We start from the raw sequence: 22,424 nt of genomic DNA on the forward strand, positions 1-22,424 counted from the left end.
TGGTCTGGTGTGTAGTGCTGACAAATTGCTGACCCTTTTGCTTAACTGTTTCTTTAGTGCAAAGAATTGTGCGTGAACCTTGTGAAGACCTGGATCTAAAGCTAATATGAGTGTTGGAGGCAATCCAGGCTTTCCACAATGCATTGAAAGTAGGGAGGTGAGTAGTAGCGTGCTCGACACTAATGCTTGTTCTTTCTTACCAGAAGGAAGATACTGGGAGGAGCATAAAAGACTGCTGGGATAGCCCGGATGCCCCTGCTCTTTCCACGTGCAGCAATGCAGATATATTTCGCCGAATAAACGCCATGCTGGACAACTCTTTGGATTTCAGTGGAGTCTGCACCACTCCTGTCACAAAAAGCAAACGTGACATCTCACCAGGTGATGTGTTTGGCTGGGTTAGAGGCGAGCTTGAGGGCCAGGGTTTGGTAGGGTGGGGAAGTTGCTCAGTGGGACCTGGTAAACATGGTATGTTCCTTGGCGGTGTGGTGTTTGGCACCTGCTTGTGAACAAAAAACTGTTTGAAGTTGGGGCTAATGCTTTTTTGGTGATGGGGGGCTTTGTGAGCCTGAAGTGGATAACCCAGTGTTCCCTGGCAGTGTGGAGGTGCCTGGGAAGGCTGGCTTCATGTTCCCCCAGGTCCTGTGTGGGCAGGATGTGAGCTCTTGCTGCCTGACCTGTGTGTAATGCATCATCTGCCAGCTGCTTTTGGCATAGGTGGTTCCAGCAGTAAAGCAGTCTGCCTTTCCTGGAGGCAGGATTATGTCTGTTGGTGGCTCCTATGGCTGATCTGCTGCATACATAAAATGCAAAAGGCTTTTGAATAACTGTTTGGTTTGCTACAGCTTAGTTAATCTCATGTTGAAGAACACACAGAGCAGTGTATGTAGGAGAAGACTTTCTCCTCAAAGAGGAGCTTGAGATTATGAAATAAGTTCTGCAAGTTCCTGCTTTGTATGGGCTGAGGGCGGTGGGAATATTCTGTTGCCTTGCACTTGATTTGCCTCAAAACAGGAGGCTCTGTGCCAAAGCAAAGAGTATGGGGTCCAGACTTATTTTTATGTAACTGAAGGACGTGCTTTTGTCCCTTTACAGTGGACGAGATCTGCCAGTAAATGTACCTGCCCAGAGCCTGCTGTTCTTCTTGCCAGTGCACTTCTGTGCCAAGGATTTGGGTGCTTGAAAGAGATTGCTGTTGCTCCTCCAGCCTCTGAATTATAGGGTCAATAAACACTTTTGCCATTATTGGAAGCAAACTGACCCTCTGGACTTGTCCCAAAACAAAGTGGGAAGTAAAGGAAAAACCTCACCAGCTGGTGACCTTGCAGGCCGCTGCAAGCTTTCTTTGTAGCTGCTTGTGCCGGTGGCTAGCCTCAACCAAACGGGCACAGAAAGCTCCAGACTGGTTTCTGGACACCTTGTGGTCGGGTTGGGCGCTTGTGCAGTGCGACATTGTGCTGGCCTAGTGAAATAACTGCTACCAGATGACTTCCAGTGCAGCTTAATCTCCTGTGTATTGAAGGGTTTAGCACTGTGGACCAGGGGCTGATCTGGCCATGTGATCCTCTGCTGGCGCTGCAGAAATGCTGGAGGAAGTGAATTGTTCGCTTCTGGGTACGAATCTATACCCAGCATTGCTTGAAACATGGCAAGTAAAACAGTTCTGGAGGATATGCTGTTTACTTTTGAGCAGTTGCATAGAGAACATTAACTCATTCAGGTCAGTGGTGTGTATAAGTGGTGCTTTTTTTGAGATTGCTGTTGTACTGAGCTGGTTAGAAATCTTTGTCCCTTAAAACAGTGGTTGTCAGTGCTGCATATGACATTGATGTGCTGGAATAATAAGGGAGGATTAAACCTAAAATAAAGGAAAATACTCATTGGGTTCATGAGGGTTCTTTCTGGCTGCTTCATTGAAATCTTAGCTATAGCCCTTCATATTCTGTTTTTAATTGTGAATGGAGCACTTCCTAATTAATGTTGGCAAGTAAGCTGAAACTTAACTTAGTTGGACATACCTCATCCCACCAGAGCAGATTCACCTGGTGAAGATGTGGGTTAGTTCTGGCTTTAGGTCTGGGCTTAGAGCTGGTGTAACAACGCTGATTTACAGTGCTGTCTTCCAAAGCTCTTGTCTGAAGGACTGGCATGAAATGAACCTGTGTATGACCCTCTGCATGTAAATCTCTCTTGGTCTGTCAGTTGCTGTGGTATTTCTTAGATGAAGTGGGGTCTTTCCTGTCACAGGGCTGCTGAGGTGGAGTCTTAATTGGAAAGTGGGTAAATTTCCCTTCTGTGGTGCTCAACTGTGTGCTTCAGGCTGTCAGCAAGCTACTTCTGTGGAAGACCTTCCTGTAGGACAAGTATGATGGTACTTCTCCATGAAAAAGGAGGCTTCCAGTAGCGTGTTATTTCTGCTGTGGTGCAAGCAAAGTTGTGCTTTCTGGGACATCCTAATAAATGTTTCTTGTTCCTGCTTGGCGGGTGAGGCTGGTCTCACAGGTAGGTGCTGACAGCTGGCACAGTGCAGTTTGGGGACCAGTGTGGGGGCCTATCTCAGCACCCTGATGGAGGTTTTGGGCTTGCATTGAGTTTCTTGTGCAGCTGCATGGATGTGTGCAATGGCACAAGGAGAGGTGGGACTCACTTGCTTCCTGGTGATGCTGGGTGCTGCTGAGCCAGGGCTACAAAGTGGCTGCCTTTGGTGCCTTCACCATTTAATGGGAACGTGACTTTTCCAGAAGCTGCCTCTGGGTTGCACAAGAGACTGAAAATAAAGTAACCTGAGCTGTTCTGACTGGTCCAGCAACTACCAACTGCAAATATTTGGAGTGGGTCAGCATCTGTCTGGTGCATGTTGTTAGCCCACCAGCAGTCCTGGCCTTGCCTTGTAAGTCTGCATCGGGACCTCTTAGGAGGTAGCGAGGGCCTGAATGCTGCAGTTCTACAGGTCAGTTCTCCATGTTTCTGAGTGAACAGGACAAGGCTCTGCTGGATCAGGGTCTTCTAGTGAGCCTGGCTTTTGGGTAGGTGGCCTTGCAGAGCTGTCTCTTGGTCAGAGCTGGGGACTACTCCTCACGTGGTGACTTGGCTCTGGGTTAAATCACTCCTGACGAATTTGTGAGTCTGGTGCTTTTACTCAGTGCAAGAACAGCTTGTGCATTGTGCATAGTAGTTAGGCTACATTAACATAAAGCTCATAGCTCCTGCAGTCCTCACTGCTGCCTCTTAACTTAACGAGCCTGGAGATCCACCCTTAATGTAGTAGCTGTAGCAGTTAAAAGTACTGCCTTTGTTCAACTTCCCCTCTTTTGGTGGGAGGGCTTGGGGAAGAGATGTATTCCAGTAGGGGAAACTTGTACTTTTAATCTGTTTGTGGTCCCTCCAGCTTTTCAGTTGCCTTCCTCAGGTCAAACTAAATTTATCCTGGATTGGATGTGTGTTTAAGAAGCCCCATTCAGCCTTAAGAGGATTACACGTGGTGGAGGAGGGACTGCAGAAGTTCATGACCTTTCACTAATGCTATTGGGGAAACACGTGTGGAGATGCCCTGCTTGGTGTGGTGAAGTGCGCAGCAAGGCAGCACGGAGATGGACACGGCATCGGTCTGAACAATGTGAGACAACGAGCTTATGCAGGGCCCTGTTCCTGACACAGGTGGAGAGTTATCCAGGTGGCGGAAGGGACTGCCACTGGAGACTTAAGTGGGCATACCTAATGTTAAATCTCTATAAGGATCAGTTTGCAGTTAATGATAATCCTCGGTGAACTTAATTGCCTTGTCAAAATGATCCGAGCTGTCAGGCCCAGCCTGACACCACAGTCGTTTATGGGTGCTCGCTCCAGGAGTTTCTGAAACACAAGGCTTAGGTCAGGCCCAAACTGAAGGGTACGGTGCGGCAGCACGGTGGCTGCTGGCCATGAAGGCTGTAATTGTGGAACCTGTCTGGTTGCTTCTGAGACAGGATCGTGCGGTGCTTCAAAACGCCTGCCTCTCCTCAGAGAGCACTGAATCAGCCTGAAAGGCAAAACTTCTTCAGCATGGCTGCATGTCACGCAGACATCAGCTTGTTGTCGCCCTGCATGCCACAGCTTCTGGTGTTGGTTCTACTCCCCGAAATGTAAAACTAAAATGTGTGCTCGCTGCCAGTCCTGGTGAGAACATGAGCGAAGCCATTCTCTTTGGGTAGCTTTTGTTGCACAGATGTTCAGGTGGCTTTCCTTGCCAGGCTTCAAAGCCCGGCCTTGCTGGGTGGAAGGTGCAGCTACCAGATCTGGGTAGGAAAGCCCAACCAGCTTTTGAAATCCCCAGTGTGTTCTGTAGGGACAACTTCCAGCTTAAGTGGAACAGCGAGTAAACCTCCTTCTCTTTAGCCTTTGTATGCCCATTTATTCACCTGGTTAAACGGACTCGTTTCAACTAAAGGCAATGCGGACTGAAAACAAGGGCTTGAAATGGCTGTAGGTACCCCAAATGTAGTGGTGTGTTGTCTGTAAACGGACAGTCCATTGTTCAGAGGATTGGGGGATGCTTAAACCACTTCCTGTGGCTTGAGGTGCCAAGATGAGTGTAAAGGCTGCTAGCTGAGACCCATCAGCCCTTAATGATTCTGGGGAGTTCCTTTATTTAAGGAAAGCTAAAGGACAAATGCTGACCAAGACTAAATCAGCTTGTTGCCTGCCATCAGTTGCTGTTAATGGCATCCCTTGTTTAGCCACCCAAGAAGTCCTCCCTGGTACTGTAATGTAAATGCCTCTGTCCTTCACTGCCCTGCAGCCACCAGGACTGAAGCACTGGATAGATGGCATCTAGGATGAGGGAACAAAATATTTTGGACGGTGACCCAAAGCATAGCACCAATTGCCTTGAGTTCGTGGGGTTAGCGGGGTGCCTGAACCAGGGCAAGGCTGTGGCTTGCCCCAGATAAGTGCCATATGCCCAAGACACAAACCCAGGAGAGCTGAATGGGATGTCGCTGCAGATCCAGCAGGCTTCCTGAGGGTTTCCTGACATGCTATGCTGAGATGGTGTGTGGTTGTTCAGGTTTTTGGGCACAAATCCTGTGGCAGTCTCTCAGAAGTAGGTAGAGCAGCGAGCCTAAGTTGCAGCCCCTCTTAGTTTCTTAAATAGTTGGTTGCTAGCTGTTCAAGTGCTTGTGGTTACCAAGAGAAGTCAAACTCCTTCAGCTGGCTGTGAAACGGTTCATGCAGCAACAAATTTCTCCACTTGAGGAGTTTTTCAGATTACAGGGAAGATGCTTAGTTGTGTATTAGAAAAACCTCTTGTAACTAGTAGGTTTATGCCTAACAAGAGCTTTCCTAAGCCCCTGATGATTCCCGGTGTACCTGAGGAATACAGTTGGCTCATCCTCCACAGGATTTCGCTCAAGATTTGTTGTAGTCTGCCTTGTATGCAAAATGTATTTGAGAAACTTAATTTTCATGGATGCAATTCCTAGCCTTTGAAACCGGAGGGATAAAAAGGTGGGAAAGGCAAAAGGGCACTCCTGCTGTGAGCTGCCTTTCCGCTTGTGACCTGAAGGGCTTAGCAGGGTTTGCCTGGCGTCCTGCTTCTCTAGATTTGATCTGAAAGTTCAGAGCTATAGCTTGCGATGCTGCTGCACACAAAGATGCCTTGGAGCTGCATCTCTTGGTGAACAGAGCTCCTTCCACTCTGTTTTACAGCAGAGCTCTTATCCCTCCCCTGTGCCCACGCTTGTTTGTGGAGGGGCTTCCTCTGCATTCAGGCTCTGCTAGAAATTAGTGTGTGGGAGGGAAGGGGGACCTTGCATGGCCACAGCAGCAGGAGGAGTGTTTGGTTTGTGTGTGCTTAGCCATTCTGCTTCCTTTTTTTCCCCTCTGAATTTTCCCAGTTTTTAAGACAAAGCGTGCTTGCTGGATTTTAGCTGGCTTTGCAGGTGGCCTGCGTCTGGAGGGCTTGGATGTCTGAATGTCTTGGTGCTTGCATGTATCGGTTTGCAGAACAAGTCTGGCACTGAGGGATGCTGCTGCTATGGGGCAGGGCCTGGCTTGTGCTCAGCTCCCTGTGCTGCCTTAACCCCTCTGCTGCAAGCTGCCTGTGGGCCGTGGTGCTTGGTGCCAGTCCTTCCTTGTCTTCTCCACTCAGGCTTAAGCTGTAATTTTCTAAATATTTTCCTGTTTGAAATGCCTGGCTGGTGCAGCCACACTGCATACCAGATGGAGGAAACGAGCCAGGCTAAAACTAACTCCTGGTGGTGCGGCTTTAACCAGATCGGTGCCCCAGCCCAGCTTCCAGGGTGGAAGCTCATCTGCCTAAACTGGTGTGAGTGGGGAGGGAGTGCTGGGGTGGGGACAAGTGGCTGGGGCTTGCGTAAGCCTGCCGGTAGGGTTGAGCTGCAAGTTAAGGGCTGAGCCGCGTGGAGATGCTCCTTGTTAAGAAGCCTTTGAAATGCCTTAAATGCGGGGCTAACATTTGAAGTCTGAAAAATGCAGCTTTCTGTCGGGGCGGCGGCGTGGAAGGCTGCCCAGCCTGTGCTGCCGTGTGCCCTGGCTCTGGGGACGTCCCGGACCGGTGGGAGGACGTTGCCTGGGAGAGCTGCCGAGACTCGCACGGGAGCGCTTTGCTAAGGACCTGCTTCTCAGGATGCTGCTGAAACAAAACCCGACCGGCTCGGGCATGAGCCCAGCGCAGCAGCACGGCTCCCTCTGCCACGATGGTTGGGTTCCAGGGGCAACTCCAGGGAAAAATCCAGGTTGGAAAGATTCGGGCTGGTTCTCGGGGCTTGGAAAAGTCTTCGGCAAAGCATTTGGGCTGGGCCGGGCTGGGTCAGATTGCAAAGTGAAACTAATATTTGGTAGGCATGTACTTGCAACTAACTTGAGGTTGTGACTCTTCAGACTGGATTTCTGTAGGAAATTAATTCCTCCTGCCCTACATCCTATTAGTTTTACATGTGTGCCATTAACAATCGTCTGCTTTGTAACAAATTTCCATTCTGAGTTTGAAAATAAGCATTCCAGAAATCCATTTTAAATTCCCTTTTTAAGTTTTTTCCTTGATGACCCATATCCATCTTTCAGCGTGGCTGTTTGCCGTTAAAGGGGAAGCAGGCTTGTGCTGGCTGTTTGCTTCGGTTGGGAGAAGGTCTAATTAAGAAATGCTGGTTATCTAAGTAAATCCTGCTTTGTGTTTCAGCAGCTATGCCTGTAAACTGAATTGCAGAGAGCTCGTCTTCAGTGTAGGTTGAAGTCGTCAGAAGGAAACATAGCTCTGAACCCAAATCTGACTGGGTTCAATTAAACAAAATAGCTTTATTTCCTGAGAAATAGGGATAGCGAGGGAAAGCTGGCATGTCTGGCTTAGGACGCTGTGGTGTGAGCGCTTTGAGTTTGTTCCCTATTTTCCTTATTTGTTCAGTGGTGGGTTTTCCAGAGGGGCTCTGGATGGGATTTGAGTTCTGCTGTCTGTCAATACTTTCCGCTTGTGTCCGTGCTTGTCCGAGCATCAGGTGTGGTGGGAGTTGATGGTGAAGACGGTACGAAACCTGTGAGATCCTGCTCCCCAGGCGCATCCCCCTTCCAGCTGGGGATGGGGACTCAGGCAGAGCACTTGTGCATTTCCATAAACACAGAAATGTTGCATATTCATATGGGCAAGTTATGGTTGCTGTGGGAACTGAGTTGTCTGAGCAATGTGCCTTTATCCTCTCCTCCCTACAGCTGCATTATAAATGTTTTTAGGGCCTGTCCAAAACGAGCAATCTGAAAACTGTACAGGAGGAATTAATGCAGTAAAATACCCAGCCGAAGATGCGGCACGATGCTTTCAGAGAAATACTCGATGCTGTTACAGGCGCCTGGTAGCGATGCGACTGAATTGGCGTGCTACAGCTCGTACTAGTGCTACTAGGGGAGTAGGAAAAGCTGTGTGGATGCTATGCCAGCGAAGTACCATGGAGGAGGCTGTGGCCAGGGAGGCAGCTGGTTGTCGGCAGGTACGGTTTTAGCTGGTTGCATCCCGACTGTGGTGTTTTAGCTCCTGAAACCACCGCGGGGCGAAGGCAAGGGCCCCACCTCGGTGCCTGGCTGTGCTGGGTGGTGGGTGAGGAGGGATCCGGCTGTGGGTGCAGAAAAGGAGGCCTGTGGAGGCCGGCGGGCTGCCTGGGATGGCTGGGGCCGCACGTGAGGGATAACGTGACAGGCTGGAGTCGCTGAAGAGCCGCGAGCAGCGTGTGCGCGAGGTGCACATCTGATGGCACAGTGGGAGGGAAGGGGGCAGGGGGAGGAGGAGGAGACAGCTGCCACTGCCTGGAGCTGGCTTATAAATGCCCTCTGACTCAGATTTTGGGTAGCACGGCTGAGCATCTTGTGGTTTCATCAGCCCCCAGATCCTGCATTAAGCTGGAATTCGTAGACTATGAACCTGCTGCGTTTCCTTAGGCTGTTGGCACGGGCTTAAACCGAGGCAGGAATCCGGCGTCTCCAGTACCGTAGGCTTGCGCACCTCCCGCAGGGGAAGGGAGGGCTCAGGGCAGGGGGGGACTGGGCAGGCGGAAGGGAAATAAATAGGCCACGGAAATTCCCAATGAGAAACGGGTCCTGCGCTCCCTATGCTGGTGTGATGTGCCCACGCGGACCGGACAGGGATAACGCGCTTCCCTCTGGGTAGCGGGGAGGGGGTGAAGGTTATCCTTGTTACTCAGTGGTAAACAATGCAGAGTCAGGGAGGCAGAGTGGCCAAGCTGAACCGAATAGATTATGCTAGCAGAATTGTGAAGCTTTGCATCGGGCTCTGAACTGGAGCCAGCAGCTGGAGGCTGTCCAGGACTAAAGTGTTTTTGGGTTTTGTGGGTGGAGGGAGGCGGGGACAGGAGAGCTGGGTAGCACTAAAACTAACTGTCTGCTCTGTCGCTGCTGCGATCGTCGTCGCTGGGGGGATCGCTGTCTGCTGTGCCGTGGAGCTCTGCTTTTGTGCTGCCTGGCTTACCGGAGCTGCACCCCTTTCCTCCTGCCTGCCGCCTTGTCTTTCGGGGGAATCCATCCTTTCTTCTTACCCCTATTTTGTAAGAGCTGATGCGGTTCTGTTGCATGGCTGAGTGACGTCACTGTCAGCACAGTAAGCATCAGCAGCCTGGTCACATGCTGACCCAGTCAGTAATGCAGGCGGGATAGGCAGGTGGAGGGGCTGAGGGGGGTGGGGGGCTGGTTTCTGGACATATGGTAGCCCTCCCTTTTGGGGTGCAACCGCTGGCTGCAGTGGCAGTGGCTTCAGAGCAGCGCCAGACCTGCCTTGGGGTTTAACGCTTCGGAAAACTCCTTCTTTCGAAAGAAAAGCAGCCCTGAACTCTCAAGCTTCTGTTTGTTCTCAATCTGAGCAGACTTCCAGGACTCTGAAGAAGCAGTGGCAAGCAGGATGCTTTTCCCCACATCCACGCAAGAGTCTTCCCGTGGCCTCCCCGACACCAACGACCTGTGCCTTGGCCTGCAGTCCCTCAACCTGACAGGGTGGGACAGACCCTGGAGCACCCAGGACTCTGATGCTGCAGCACAAACCAGTACACAGTCCGGTGAGTCTGACACATGCAGCAACAGTTGCTGGATTCCTTTTTTATTTTTTTGCCCTTTTAAAGCTAACACAGAGCAATTGCTTGTGTAACGGGGTGCTGGCAGTTTCCGATGGGGGCTTGTTGCCCTGTAGTGCTTGTGTAATGTGGTGGCGAGGGTAGGGTTGAGTTGGGGAGGTTGTGGCTGGCTGTGCCACAGCCCCCTCTGCTCTGCCGTCAGTTCACTGCAGGCAGAAGTGCCCGGGCTTATCTTTCACTGTTGCTGTGATGCCACTGGAGGAACAACGCAGCCGAGAGGAGAAGAGAAATCCTCTCCCTGAGCCTGCATGGAGTGGGTGGGGGGTGTGGTGCTAGGGCGCAGAGCATGCTGCCTGCGAGCACAGCCCAACTTCGTTCTGGTGGCCAGAGAAAATCCCCAGCGGCAGGCAGGGCGCGTTGCAGCTGTGTGTTTGCGGAGAGACCCCCTGCCTGGCCGCGAGAGTCCCGGCGGCAGCGCTCGCTCTTGCGCCACGGCAGTGCTTGGCTGCACAACTGCCTCTGGGGTGTGGTAGGTGCAGCCAGCACCTGGCAAACAACTTCAGCCTGGAGGATTCGGAGGGAGCCTTCCCCGGCTGGAAGCATCGGTCCGCTCCGAGCAGCGGGCTGGAGGAGGTGCAGCGGAATGGCTTCTCACTTGAACCCCTGTGGTCCAGCGCAAACCTACATGATCGGCAGGGTGTGGGCTTACAGCCGTGCTGCTGGCTTCCCTTCCCCTAGTGCTGCATCCCCAGCTGGGATGGGACGGGGAGTCCTGGGGGTGCTGGGTGCTCTCCAGCACCACACAAGGCTCAGTTAACTCCTGCAGACGTACCGGCCTTCTCTGTCAAACCGTGTGCACGCAGGATGAGGAAGGGGCGCCTCGTGCACGAACTCGATGCAGCTCCCTGTCACGGGGCAGGGGGTGTGGTAGAGAGGGACGTGTTCATTTCCCAGCCTTGCGGGGCTGTAAGGACCAGCTTCTCCAGCGCTGGCGTGCTCATTCAAGTAGCAGTCCATGGAAAGATCTAGTGCTTTGGCAGAGTTTGTACAAGTTCAGCCTGGTTGCTACAGAAACTCATCCCTTTATAGCAGCACGCTGCTGCTTTGTTAAAAGGGTAGTGCATCTCTGCATAGACTTGGGTGACACGAGAGGCCCCAGGCATGAAGTTGCTGCTGACAGGAATGTAGATAGCCCCTGGGCAGTGCCGTGTGGGTGTTTGGGGGGCCAGGGGGTGCTGCAGACCACCTCCAATGCCCAGCTGCTTACACTGCGTGTGCTCTGAGGGAGTGCTGCCCCTGGACAGGCAGAGCTGAGCTTTTGGGACACAGCACAGCATGTCACTGCATCGGTCGTAAAAATCGCTCGTGGGGTGGCGGAGTTTGAAATGACAGCTTTGTCAGCGCAGCTCACTCGAGTTCCCACATCCAGTTTCCACAAGACAGAGCTCACGGGCCCTAGTGCAGGTAACCAGGGTCTGCTACGGTCGGGCTGCGGTTGCTGTATTAAAGTCTCCAGCACATGGTTTTCTGGGTTTCCCCGAACGAGCCAGGGAACACCACGCTCACTGCGTGTCCTGTAGCTGATTCACTGCCAGCTCAACCACCGCTGAAGCATCGTGGGGGGATGGAGGAATGGGAGTTATCGGTGCTGCGGGCTGGACAGATGCCTTAGAACAGGCTGTGCACAGAGCCCCGTATGGCAGCCAGCAGACTATAGGGCCCTGAGCTGTGTTATAGGACCATAATGTAAAGGATCACTTAAAGGAGGCCGTGTTGGTGCCGAACCGTCCCTCCAGCACTAACCATGGCATGCAGAGCTGGGGCTGTCACGCACTGGGGTGGCTGCTCTGTGCTGGTGTCCCAGCCCCACCTGATGTGGTGCGGCCGTCCCCAGCCCTTTCTTGGCCAGCTTCCTGCCAGGCTGCGTTGGCAGAGGTGCGGATGTCTCTGCAGCGCTCTGCCAGGCAGGCAGCAGCGCTTGCACGAGCCTGTGGCAGGCTTCTGTGTGCCGCAGGCTGAGCTGCGTAGACTGTGGTGCTGGGGGATGTGTGCTTCCAAGGGTGGGGGGCTTCTGGTTTTGTAAGGGAGGTGAATTTTGGGGGTGATTTGAAGGTGCTGTGGTGACCTCCCTGCGAGCAGAGGCTGTGCCTAGTGCCCCTGTGGACTGCAGTGTGTTGTGCTGAAGCTCCTGCCACAGAGGCTTGGGAGGAGCGGTGGAAAGGGGCTGTGCCTGGGTGGCCTGCATCCTCTGGGTGCTTGTGGTAGCAGCAGCTGTTAGGAGGTGGCACCTGGCATTGTCTGGACTGAAGACTTCCTCACTTTCACTCCTGGTATTCTCTCAGTATAGGAGGTGGGGATGACTGGGGCATAAACCAGCCCAAATGCAGCTGTGTTGCTTCCCTGGAGGAGCCTCAGGCCTTTGGAGTGCCCCTGCTGTATGGTTGGGGTGTCCTGAGACCGCATTCCCCCTGTCCATCCCACCCTCCCTTCCAGGACATGCAGCAGCTAGGCCAGGCGTGCTCCTTGGCCTGCCCAGTTGTTCCAGTCCCTCTCCAAGCGCTGTGGGGATGGCATCTGCTCACTGGGGAAGTGAAATGTTGGGGTCCGTGCGCGGCTGTGGTATGGCTTCAGCCTGCCTATGCCCCCTGCAGCTGCAGAGCCATGGCTGCCTGCTCTGCCAGGGCCTTGGAGCAGCAGTGTGAAGCTCCGTGGGAGGGGAGGCCGTGTAGCTCAGGAGCACCTGCTGAAAACTGGGGAGCTCCTCTCCGGGTGGCAGAGGAGCGCTCCTGGGGCTGTGAGCTGTGTAGATCTGAGGAGCTGGCGGACGTTCATGGGTGGCCTGGCCATGCTGTGGCTGGAAGGAGGACATGGGCTGGGTGCTTTCATGTCCAGGAACTCCTAGCACCCAGCGTTGCAGCCTAGGAGGTTGCATGAGCTTGCTCCCCAGGGCTGGGATCTCTTTTGGGGGTGTTCTGCGGGCAGGTGAGGCTGTGTCAGTGCTGGGCAGTCTCTAGGGGCTGGGGAGGGATGGTGCTGCTGGCACCCAATGCCTTTGGAAGGTTCCAGCAGTGACTCAGCTGCGCAGACCCATGGGGAGGTGGCTGGGAGGGTGGAAGTGCAAAAAGGAAAAAACCAGTAACAATCAGGCTAAAAATACTGCTGATGTGGTCCCCTGCAGTGCCTGTGCTTGAGCACTGATGAGCTGGGACCTCCTCTGCTGCCTGTCGTCCCTGCCAGTGCAGAGCTCTGAGCCAAAGGGAAGGACCCGCTGGCTGCACACCCTCCTGGTGTCACCTTGTGCACCCGGGGCGGTGGCATGGCGTGGCATGGCGCAGCGGGACCCGATGGCATGCCAGAGGAGGCCGGGGTGCAGTGAGGCCGGTTTGTACGCGCTGGTCCTGCCTCTGTCCCCCTTCCCAAAGGGATGCTGGAACGGCCGTGCTGGACCAGGCTGTTTGTAACGCGCCTTCCTTCTGGGTGCAGCACCGTAACGCACCGAGGACGTGTACTTAGCCCTTGAGAGCGTGCCAGACGCGCTGCCAGCCCCTGAAGCTGGTGTCTGGAGAGAGCCTCCCTGGGAGGCAGCAGTTGCTGCAGGCTGGAGCCGCCTGCATTTATTGGCTGTAGGAGTGAACTGCTGTCTCATAGCTGGGAAGGCACATCAAACCCGCTGCTGCCACTAGATCTGTCAGGCTGGAAGTACTTCATCGAGCCCCAGAAAGCTGCTCGGTGGCCTGGGGAGGGGCTTTTGCAGGAAACTGGCCTTAAGCACTTCCAGTGCTGGCATCCCAGCTGTCTTTCTGGAGGCAGCGTTTCCCCTTTACAGCATCCCAGCAGCAGGCAGCCGCTTGCCTCAAGACCTCTGTGTTCCTCCCTCTGCAGAGGCAAGGAAGGGGTAAGAGGCAGCAAGGCAGGACTGCCCTTGGTGGCATCCTTTATCTTTCCTGTTCCTAAAGGAGCACAAGCAAACGGGGTCCTGTTCCAGTTCTTGCCCAGAGAACCAGTGACAGCAGCACCCAGGCGGTGTGGATTTCACGGCTCCCTCACCGGTGTTTTGCCTGTGTGCCAGCTGCTTGGTCTGGCTGGCCTGGTCTGCCCTATATTGGGTTAGTCTCAGCCTCCCTATGTGGGACAGGCAGGCTCGCCCACTGGGAAATCATCCTAAAACCAGTCTGTTAATGTGAAGCTTGCCGTGGTACCAGTGCACTGGAGGAGCTTTCTGTCCTGTTCCCTGAGCTGCGTGTGGCCTCTATAGGCTCTAGCACAGGTGTGAGCAGCGCTCGGTGTCAGTTTCAGACTTTTGTTCTTATGTCTCTGTGAAGAGAAAGGGCTTGATCGTTCAGCCCCTCTTCAGAGATCTGCAGCCTCTGAGGCTTTTTGCTGAGCACAGGCTCGGGGGGGGACGGGACACTGCCAGGGTGTTTTCAGGAGGATCAGCTCTGCTCTGCGATGTCACCCTTGTTGTTCCCTTGCCCCTAAATAAGTTCTGAACGCTGCTATCAGTGTCTTGGGAAATTGCTGATGGTGGCTTTGCCTCCTGGAGGCTGGGATGCTGTCTTCGGGTGAGTACAGCCTGAGCAGATGTGCAATTCCTAAATGTCACTGAATTCTTAAGCATCACCCTGAAGCTGCTGGTGCGGCAAGAGATTCAGATTTGGTCTTGGATCCCCTCTTGAGGCTGCAGCTCCAGCTGTGTCTGTACCTTCTGCTGCCAGCTCATTCTTGAGCCTGAGAGTTATGGCTCTGGAGCTGGGGCAGTGGGCTGTGGTGGGGCAGCGCTGCTGGATGTCCCCAGCCCTTGGTTCTGCTGCTTCCCAGAGCACAGCGACTTCTTTCCATAGTAAGTGTGAATGTGCTGGTCATCTGCAGCTGCTTAAAGTCTGCTGGGCTAGGGCTGCAGGCAGTCTGTGCGCTGCCTGGCAGGGAGCCGGGGCCTCTGGTAGGAGGCTCTAAAGCCTGCAAGGCAAAAGCCCATCATCTCCTGAAGGGGGATGTGTCTTTCAAGACACAAGACCTGTTGCACAGGAAGAAGCACGTCTGTTTCCATGGACTCCTAGCCTTTCTTCCCGATAACAGCCAGAGGGACCTGCACACTGCTCCCCCAGGACCGGCTGTTTGCAGACAGTCTTCAACATGCTGCATCTGTGGTGGCAGGCACCTGAGAAAACACCTCCTCCAGAGCTGGTTAGCTTTGGCAGAAGGAAGCAGGAAGCACCCCTCTTTCTGCAGGGCGATCCAGACTCTGTCCTGGTGTGTGCCATGGCCACAGAGGAGGTTGGTGAGTGTTGCTGATCAGTCTGGGGTGGTTGTTGCTAATGAGCATGACACAGCTGGTGCTGCCCTTCCTACAGGGCTGGAGCTGCTTGCTCGGAGTGCTCAGCTGCAGAGCTCGAGGAAGACCCTGGAGGGACAGGATCTAGGTGAGGAAGTCCCCAGGGCATCCATTCTGTTTAATTTGCTGCTGAGCTAACCTGTGCTGCAGCATGGTGCAAAGTGCCTGCTCCCAAGCAGGGCAGCAGCTTGGTGCTTTCTCCAGTGCCCCTCTGCTTGTCCAGGTGTCCACCTGCTGCGTTGTGGACAAGTGGCTTCAGCAGCCAGTCTGTAGGAAAGGTCTTGTTTTGTGCTAGAGGAGGCTTTCTGGGTGAGAAGAGCTCAGCATCAGATAACTCCAGGTTATTGTGTGCCACCAGAGCACCTGGGAAGGACTCTTCTAACTCCCTAGTGATGGGGGAGCCTGTCTGGAAAGACTCAAAATATCTGTTGTGCTGGCCCAAGGTGGTGACACCTCCTGCTGGCTCAGACCTGTGTGTGACTCGGGCAATGCAATAACCAGAGGCTTGCTGGCGCTGGGGATCCTGGGTCTCGTGTGACCCTGGGTCTCGTGTGCTCAGCACCTTTCCTCTTCAGAAGAGAATGAGCTGCCTGGTGGCTCTGTGTTGAGCCCTGGCCCTGCTGGGGAATCCTGCCTGCTGTTCAGGGCTTGCTGGTGGAGTACAAACACAGCTGCAGTGCCTCATATGTGGAGATTAGTTATAATAACGCAATAAGGGAGGATATCCAGTTTTCCAAGCTGGAAGCTGGCTTGCCTCGCAGGGTCTCCTGTGTGCCCATTGTACTGCAGCGGTGCCTACGCAATGGCCTGCCTAAAAGCTTGCCCTGTGCCCTCTTAGCTCCTGTAGGGCTTTTCTGAGGATGTACTTGGTGTGGATGCTTAATGGGCACTTGTTTCTTGAGGATGTCTCGGTAAGGGCTGATCACACTCCACGGGCTGATTTCTCAGCTGCTTGCCAGAGCTGGCCGTGCTGAGGAGCAGAAAGCCTGGAGCACTTGATAGCTGCAGGCTGTTCATGCGGCAGCAGTACTTGATCCTTAACAGAATAACTTATGTATCAAAGAAGTAAAACAAGTATCCGAACTCCAAGTTTGCAATTGGTTTCTAATGGCAGCTGCTCTTAATCCAGCTTTTAGATCCGCCATTTGAGCAGCTTCTCCTAAACAGATTTTTTTTTTTGCACTGATGATATAAGGCAGAAGACGCAAATAGGTGAGCAACTCGAACAGGAACCTTGCCTGCATCCAGCAGGAGCTAAAGTGGGTCAGGGGAGCTTCCTGGCTTGTGCTGGAGATGGCTTGCAGGAGCAGGCACGCCCCACCAAAAATCCTTTCCCTTGGGTTCTCCTGGGAGGGAAGGATGTTTGAGTGAGCTCTCCTGAGCATCCAAGGGCCTGTTGCTGCTGCCTGGCCACCGAGCCTGTGGAGGTAACGGCAGATGAGTGTGGGTGCAAGGAAGGCACAGACTTCTCAAGCATCTGATTGTTGGTGGAGGTGTGGTGGAGAAAATGCTCCAGCACTGGCAGATCTCCACTCTTCATAGACGAGCTGTCTGTTGCTTCATCGCCTGGTGATGCCGGTGTGTACAAATACATGGGGCTTGTGGAGCTTCCCTATAAGCTTTTGACACCAGATTGTAGTTCGAAGTGTGTGCCTCTCATCTAGCTGCTGAAATGAGCCTTACAAGTGTGTGCCCTCCCAAGGAGAGCATCAGAGCTGCTCCTCGGTGGCTCTGAGCAGCCCTAGGCGACTAGCAGCTTAGTCTTTTTTCCACTGTGATTGATATTGGAGGTGGTGGCAGGGTGTTTCAGATGATGTGTGCAAGCTCTGGCCTGGGGTAAAATTCATCCCCAAAATTGTGCCAATCAAATGAGGGATAGGGCAGACAGGTTTTCTTCCAGCCCTTGAGCTGTTGGGTGTCTAAGCGGTGGAAGGGCTGCTTACTTGCTGGGCAAAGCGAGGTATGAAAGGCTCTGTCTGCTGCAGCTCAACTGTTGTAACGTGGTAGCTCTTAGAAGAAGTCCCGAATGTGTTTTTATCTCCGTGCCTTGTTACAAACCCTGCAGTGTGTGCAAGGCTGAGTGCTTCCACCTGGAGCTGTGTGAGGGCGCTGCTGGAAGGCGGCTGATCTGAACCCGTCTGCCTGTGGGCTCAAGACAAATTGCCTTCCCCAGGACTCCGCATGGGGAATGGGACAGGCTGGGAAAAGCAGCGTAGCCCAAGGGGGGCTGAAGAAAAAGAAACATTCTTTGGGCCAGCACGGAGCATCTCCAGCCAGCACCACGTCCTGAGGCTCAGCACCTCGTGTCTGCGCCTCTTGTTGTGCACAGTCCCTTAGGTGCTGGCAAAACAGCTGAATCACAGGTGAGGGCTGTGCTGCTGCCAGCTCAGGCTGCTCTCAGGCACAGCAGCCGCCATCCGTGTGAGATGGCCATGGAGAAATGCCCGGCTCCCCTCCTTGTGTGCCATTTCCCAAAGAGGCTTGCGTTTGGGGCAACAGCCTGTTTTAGTTGCTCTCCCTTTGCCCAGAGGGGTTTTTCCAGCATGCTGCTCCCCCATCGTTCTCCAAAGAGCTCTTTTCCTCAAGCTGGTATCCTGATCGACTTGACACCCCACAAACTGTGATACAGCTGAGCAGCGAAAATGAGTCAGCCTCAGCCTTGTTATCACGGAAACTAACACATGCTGCGGAGTTTGCACCCTGGACGCTGCAGCAGATAATTGAGAGGAGTTTAGTACTTAAATATAGAAGTGTTTGTTCTTGAGGCTTGCAAAACTGAAGCTTGTTGTGCAGAATTTGACCTGAATATGTTGGCTTTTAAATATCTCTGGGACTGATACGTGTTAAACCTTGCTGTATTTCACTGTTCTGATCTCTTAAGATGAATGCAGTTGTGGCAGTCTGCTTAGTGAATGCAATTACCTGCGCGCTTCTAAAATCCTGAATCATGTTTTAGCTGTCCTTGCTGATTTTACATCTACCTCGGGCATCCATTTTCCCCTCCCAGAAACATCGTAGTAAATTCCCTGCCTCATGAAGCAGTTAAGCTTGCTGTCAGCCAGGTCCTGCGCACTCGGAGCAGGAGGAGGACCTGTGCTCTCAAACATTAATGCAATAAGCCTCTGTTCCTGGTTCTGCTGCTGTTTCCATTTTTCAGGGCACGCCGGGGAAGTGACTTACCATGTTGGTGCCAGAACCAAGAATAGACCTCAGGTGTCCTGACTCTAATTCTGCGGTTTAGCTGTGGGATCATGCTGCTTTTTTTATTCCCCTGCCCCTTCTTAGCAAACCAGAAATAGCTGCCTGAATATCCTCAGTTCTTCTTTGTCCCAAATGAAGAATCTGTCAGGGCAGAGTTCCTATTCTGTAGTTCAGAAACAAAAAAAAAAACCAAAGGGCTGTGCGATAGCTCTTGATTAGACAGTGGTTACTGCTGGCAAAGTGGATGCTTGATCACATCTGGTCTGGGCTTTACTTTCTTGAATGTTGGCATTTGGTTCAAGATGACTGACGTGTGTTGTGATGTGCAGCTCTGTGCCTCTGCCTTCAGGTAGCTCTTCTCGTAACAGCAGTGACTCTTCCCTATCTGGAGTGATGGGAGCATAATGGAAAGAGGAGGATTTCAGCAAGACCTCAGGAGGTATCTGGGCTGCTGCTCTGATCAGTAGTGCTAGGTCTTGTTCGGGTGAGCTCTGAACACTTAAGGCTGCAAATCCCCCTTTTCCATTCCAGGCACTGTCCCATTGCTTCTCTGCTTAGGAGGAAGGATTTTTCTTTTGCCATTAGCAGTTCTTTGCAGATTTTACCTGTTTCTTTGTGATCCTGGGTGTCTTTTGTAACTGCAGGCATGCGGGCTCCCCCAGGCAGCGTAAGGTGCCATGGATGCAGGTGAGAAGTGCAGAAACCCCATTTGAGGTTAGTCTGGAGTACGGATCCCCCCTTCCCTGTGCTGAGCAGGCCGAGTTCTAAGCAGCTTGGTGCTTGTTTGTGATGGAGGGGGAAAACTCACCCTGGCAGCCTGTCTGGCTGCGTAGCTGCTGTAACTGTAGGAGGTGGTTAAGGTGCCCGTTTGCCTTTCAGACATGCAAATGTTTCTCATGCCATGAAGCTGCTTCGTGTCTGTAGGAGGTGCTGCTTTTTGGCTGACTAAAACAGTCAGCCTGCTCCCACCGCACATGGGTAGAGTCTGGCTGGGCGGTAAAAACTGCAGACAAGCTGTTTTTCTGGAACTGCAGCAGGCTATTGTTTGGGACATCAGCCTTTTTTCCCCTCTACAAGCTTATTTGGCGAATGACAAAGAAACTGCACTGTGTTCAGTCTCCAGGGCCTTGGTCACGCTGCTTCCCTCCTCCGCCGCCGTGCCCCAAATGTGCATGCAGCTCTGCAGCCTCTGGGCATGGCAGGTGTCACCGAGTGGAAGCAGAAGTGCGGTGGCTCTGAAAATCATCTTCTCTGCTCCTCCTGGCGAGTTTTCCTATTGATCTCTTCACCCCTGCCTCCACAAGGAGATCAGGGCAGAGGGGCAGGCTTGCAATGTGAGTAGTGTTTGGAGCTTGAAATGTCCCTGCCTCTACCCTTGCTGGTGGTGTGCTGGTGGTGCCAGCCAGCAGAAGCGACCATCTCAGCGTTGTTGACCTGCTTGTACAAGTTCTGGTCCCTTCTAAATAGGCTTCCTCCAGCCCTGCAGCGAGTTTTCAAAGGCTGAAATATGTATTCAGAGCACGACTTCAAAAAGTGGGTGCCTGTGCTCATCTAGCACTCGGTGCCACTGCCAAAAGCGGTGTCTGACTGCACGCACATTAAGCATGCAGGTGCCAGACGTTGCCTGTAATGCAGGAATCTGGGGCCTGGCACTCTGCTCAGCAGAACGGGAGTCTCTTGTGCGTGCGCGTGCACGCGGCTACCTACAATTGTGAGGGGGCTGAGAGCAGTGTGTGCTGCCCTGTGGCAAACTTCTTCTGTGGGGAAGCCTCCACTGGTGTTCCGATGGCATGGGGAAGATCTTGAGCAGAGGGATGTGAGAAGAGTGACATGAGTGCCTTTGCTCTGGGCAAGACTGTTTCTGGGTAACTTGCCTAGAACAGATGCACCACGGGGCAGAGGCGCTGCTCTGCTAGCAGCTGAGTCGAACGTGCTGTAGGCTCCTTCTGCTGGGTGGTCTCCTGCAGCCCAAAGCTGAGGCCGGAGTCCTCGAGGACAGCTTAATGGTGGCAGGGCTCTTTGTCAGCTCGAGTCACTGGGAATAAAAATTCAGTGGCTGCTCTGTCTCTAGTGTTCTGCTTATCTTAAGGTCTTATTCAAGGCAGTAAAGCGTCATTTGTCATCAGCGTAGCGGTAAGGTGGTTTATTTGCCCAGAGTCCTTCCCTGAACCGCTGGCAGTGGTAAGCCTGGCTGCTCAGGGCTCATCTTTACAGCCATTTCTTGTAAAATAGGCTTGGTCAAAACTACCAGGAAGGTCTAATCCTTAAGTGGCTGTAAATAACAGTATGCAGGGAAGAAGGCCATATGCTTCAAGATCCTGAGCAGGTGCTGAAAATCTTAACTTGTAAATCTAACTGGAGCATGCAAGAATAAAAGCTCTTCTGAGTCTGGCTGCTTTGGGTGTTGGATGCCTTGCTGTTGGGGCTCCTTTCCCAGGGAGCACATCGCAAACAGCGGCTTGTGCTGGGGGAGTTGTTGGTCTGAGATGGGGTGGGCTCATGTGAAACGTGGCTGTAAGCAGGGCCAAGAGATGACTTGGGGTCTGCAGGACAGAGTTGGCTGAAAGAGGTAAGCCTGGCCATGGCTGTGGGCTGTGTGACTGCGTACTTCTGCTGTGAAATGTGTGGCTTGGGTGTGATGGGTCCGAGATGCTTGTACCTCTTGGGGCCCCAGGATGATGCAGGAATTAAGAGGGCACACTGCAGCAGCAGTGTCCTGATGGCATTTACTAGGAAAAGCAGGACTGGATCTTCCAATGCTCATTCTCTAGAGAGCGTCCTGAGCGCCTGTGAGCTGGAAGAGTGCCATGGGGGTGTTGAGACTGCTCCACAGAGCTCTTAAATCTGTCGGCGTTTGGCTGATGTGCTCGGAGATGGAGCATGCTGGCTCCGAATTCAGTCATTAAAGCTGCAGCAGTGAGTCAAAAGTCAGAGCGGAGTTTCTATTAAAAGCTACTGGTTTTGCTGTCCCCTGCAAAGGAGAGTTGGCATGTGCCTCTCTTGCAGCTCTGAGCGGTGGCCTGAAAAGTTCCAGAAGCTTTCTGCCACCTGCTGTGCTCTGGACGCTGGGGCTGCTGTGTGAGCAGGTGGATGGGAATCGTGTGGGCCCTTAGGCTGGAATTTCCCACGTAAGTGTGAAAAATACTTGATTGTTTGCTTTTAACTGCTTAGACTAAGAAAAAAATGATCTGGTGTCTGCTGCTCCACTTCAGGATCTCCAGGGATGCTCCTGACACTGGAAATTGCTGATGCATCTTGCTTATACACTAAAGATGGTTGAAGTCTCCTCTCCTGCAGGCTCCCTGTTTGGGAGGGGAGATGAGGCAACATCCCTGGATGTCTATATCGAGTGGTCCAAATGACTTGAGAGGTTCTCTTTGGGTGGGTGGCTTTTTCTGGTGGGGCCCTCCCCGAGGAGGGGGCTCAGCGGGTGACCCTGCCAGCAGGGAGCTGTGTGTGAGCACTCCAGGTTGGTGGAGGGGTGCAGCGAGAAACAAGATCTGGTCTCCAGCGCGGATGTTTCCTAGGCTACCTGCAAGGGCTGGCTTCAGGGGATGCAACCTGATCGCTCAGTGAGCATGAAGGAGCAAATGTCGAGCCTGGCTGGCAGCTCTTCCTCCCCGTGGCTCTGTGAGCGGCTGTAGGTGCCGAGATGAGGCCTCGGACCTGATGGGGTGTGGGGGTCTCCCACAAGCTCAGCACAGCCCGTAGCTCAGTGCTGCCTGTGGGATCTGTCAGAAAGCTGCTGGAGTGGATGGAGTCCCGTCTGCATTAACAGCAGGATGCCAGCGCTTCCTGACCGGAGGTCAGGAGTGGGTCAGTTGTAGCCAGTGTGGTGGTAGGTGCTGAAACTCAGGTGCCCCATGCTCTTCAGACACCTGAGCACTCGATCCTTTTAAGGCCAGTAATTCCGCTTCTTGCAGACACTGGATTCGGCCTCATTGTTTTTCTATTTCTAGCTGCAGTGACATCCCAGCAATCCTGGGAGCAAATGTGTAAGCTGCGGCTGTAGCAAGCCAGCGTGGTGGCGGGGATGAGGGTGACACTACCGATAACCCCATAACACCTCCGGGGGCTGCTGATGTGCCCCTGACTCCTTGCTGGTGCAGCCTGGATGGGGTTCTGGTCCTGAACCTCCGAAAGTGGTGCTGTAGCCAGGAGAGGAGGCACAGGACTGCGTTGCCTGCTAGCTGTCAGCATGGTGTTTGCTGTAGCACTCCAGGAGTGCCACCACACGTGGGGTCGGTGTGGGGCTGCTTGCTGACCGGTGGTATGAACCTGATGAGCCCGGTGGAGGAGGGCATCAGTGCTGGAGCATTTGTCAGCTG

General features: G+C 53.3%; 1 protein-coding gene across 9 annotated transcripts in view; it reads left to right on the forward strand.

The window, feature by feature from the left end:
* Window positions 1-22,424, forward strand: part of CPEB1 (cytoplasmic polyadenylation element binding protein 1) — a 36,293-nt gene that overhangs the window by 4,524 nt on the left and 9,345 nt on the right. For 4 of the 9 annotated variants that reach the window (XM_040570057.1, XM_040570059.1, XM_040570061.1 and 1 more), the window contains exons 2-3: window positions 204-381; window positions 9,360-9,548. In XM_040570057.1, coding sequence (XP_040425991.1) covers window positions 204-381; window positions 9,360-9,548 — 367 coding nt within the window. Of the gene's footprint in view, window positions 1-203; window positions 382-1,697; window positions 1,721-6,335; window positions 6,735-8,644; window positions 8,667-8,703; window positions 9,098-9,359; window positions 9,549-22,424 lie in introns of those variants that run through there. The other 5 variants (XM_040570065.1, XM_040570062.1, XM_040570060.1 and 2 more) reach the window with 5 other exon arrangements.

Source organism: Cygnus olor, chromosome 11 (assembly GCF_009769625.2).
Source record: "Cygnus olor isolate bCygOlo1 chromosome 11, bCygOlo1.pri.v2, whole genome shotgun sequence".
NCBI classification, from domain to species: domain Eukaryota; kingdom Metazoa; phylum Chordata; class Aves; order Anseriformes; family Anatidae; genus Cygnus; species Cygnus olor.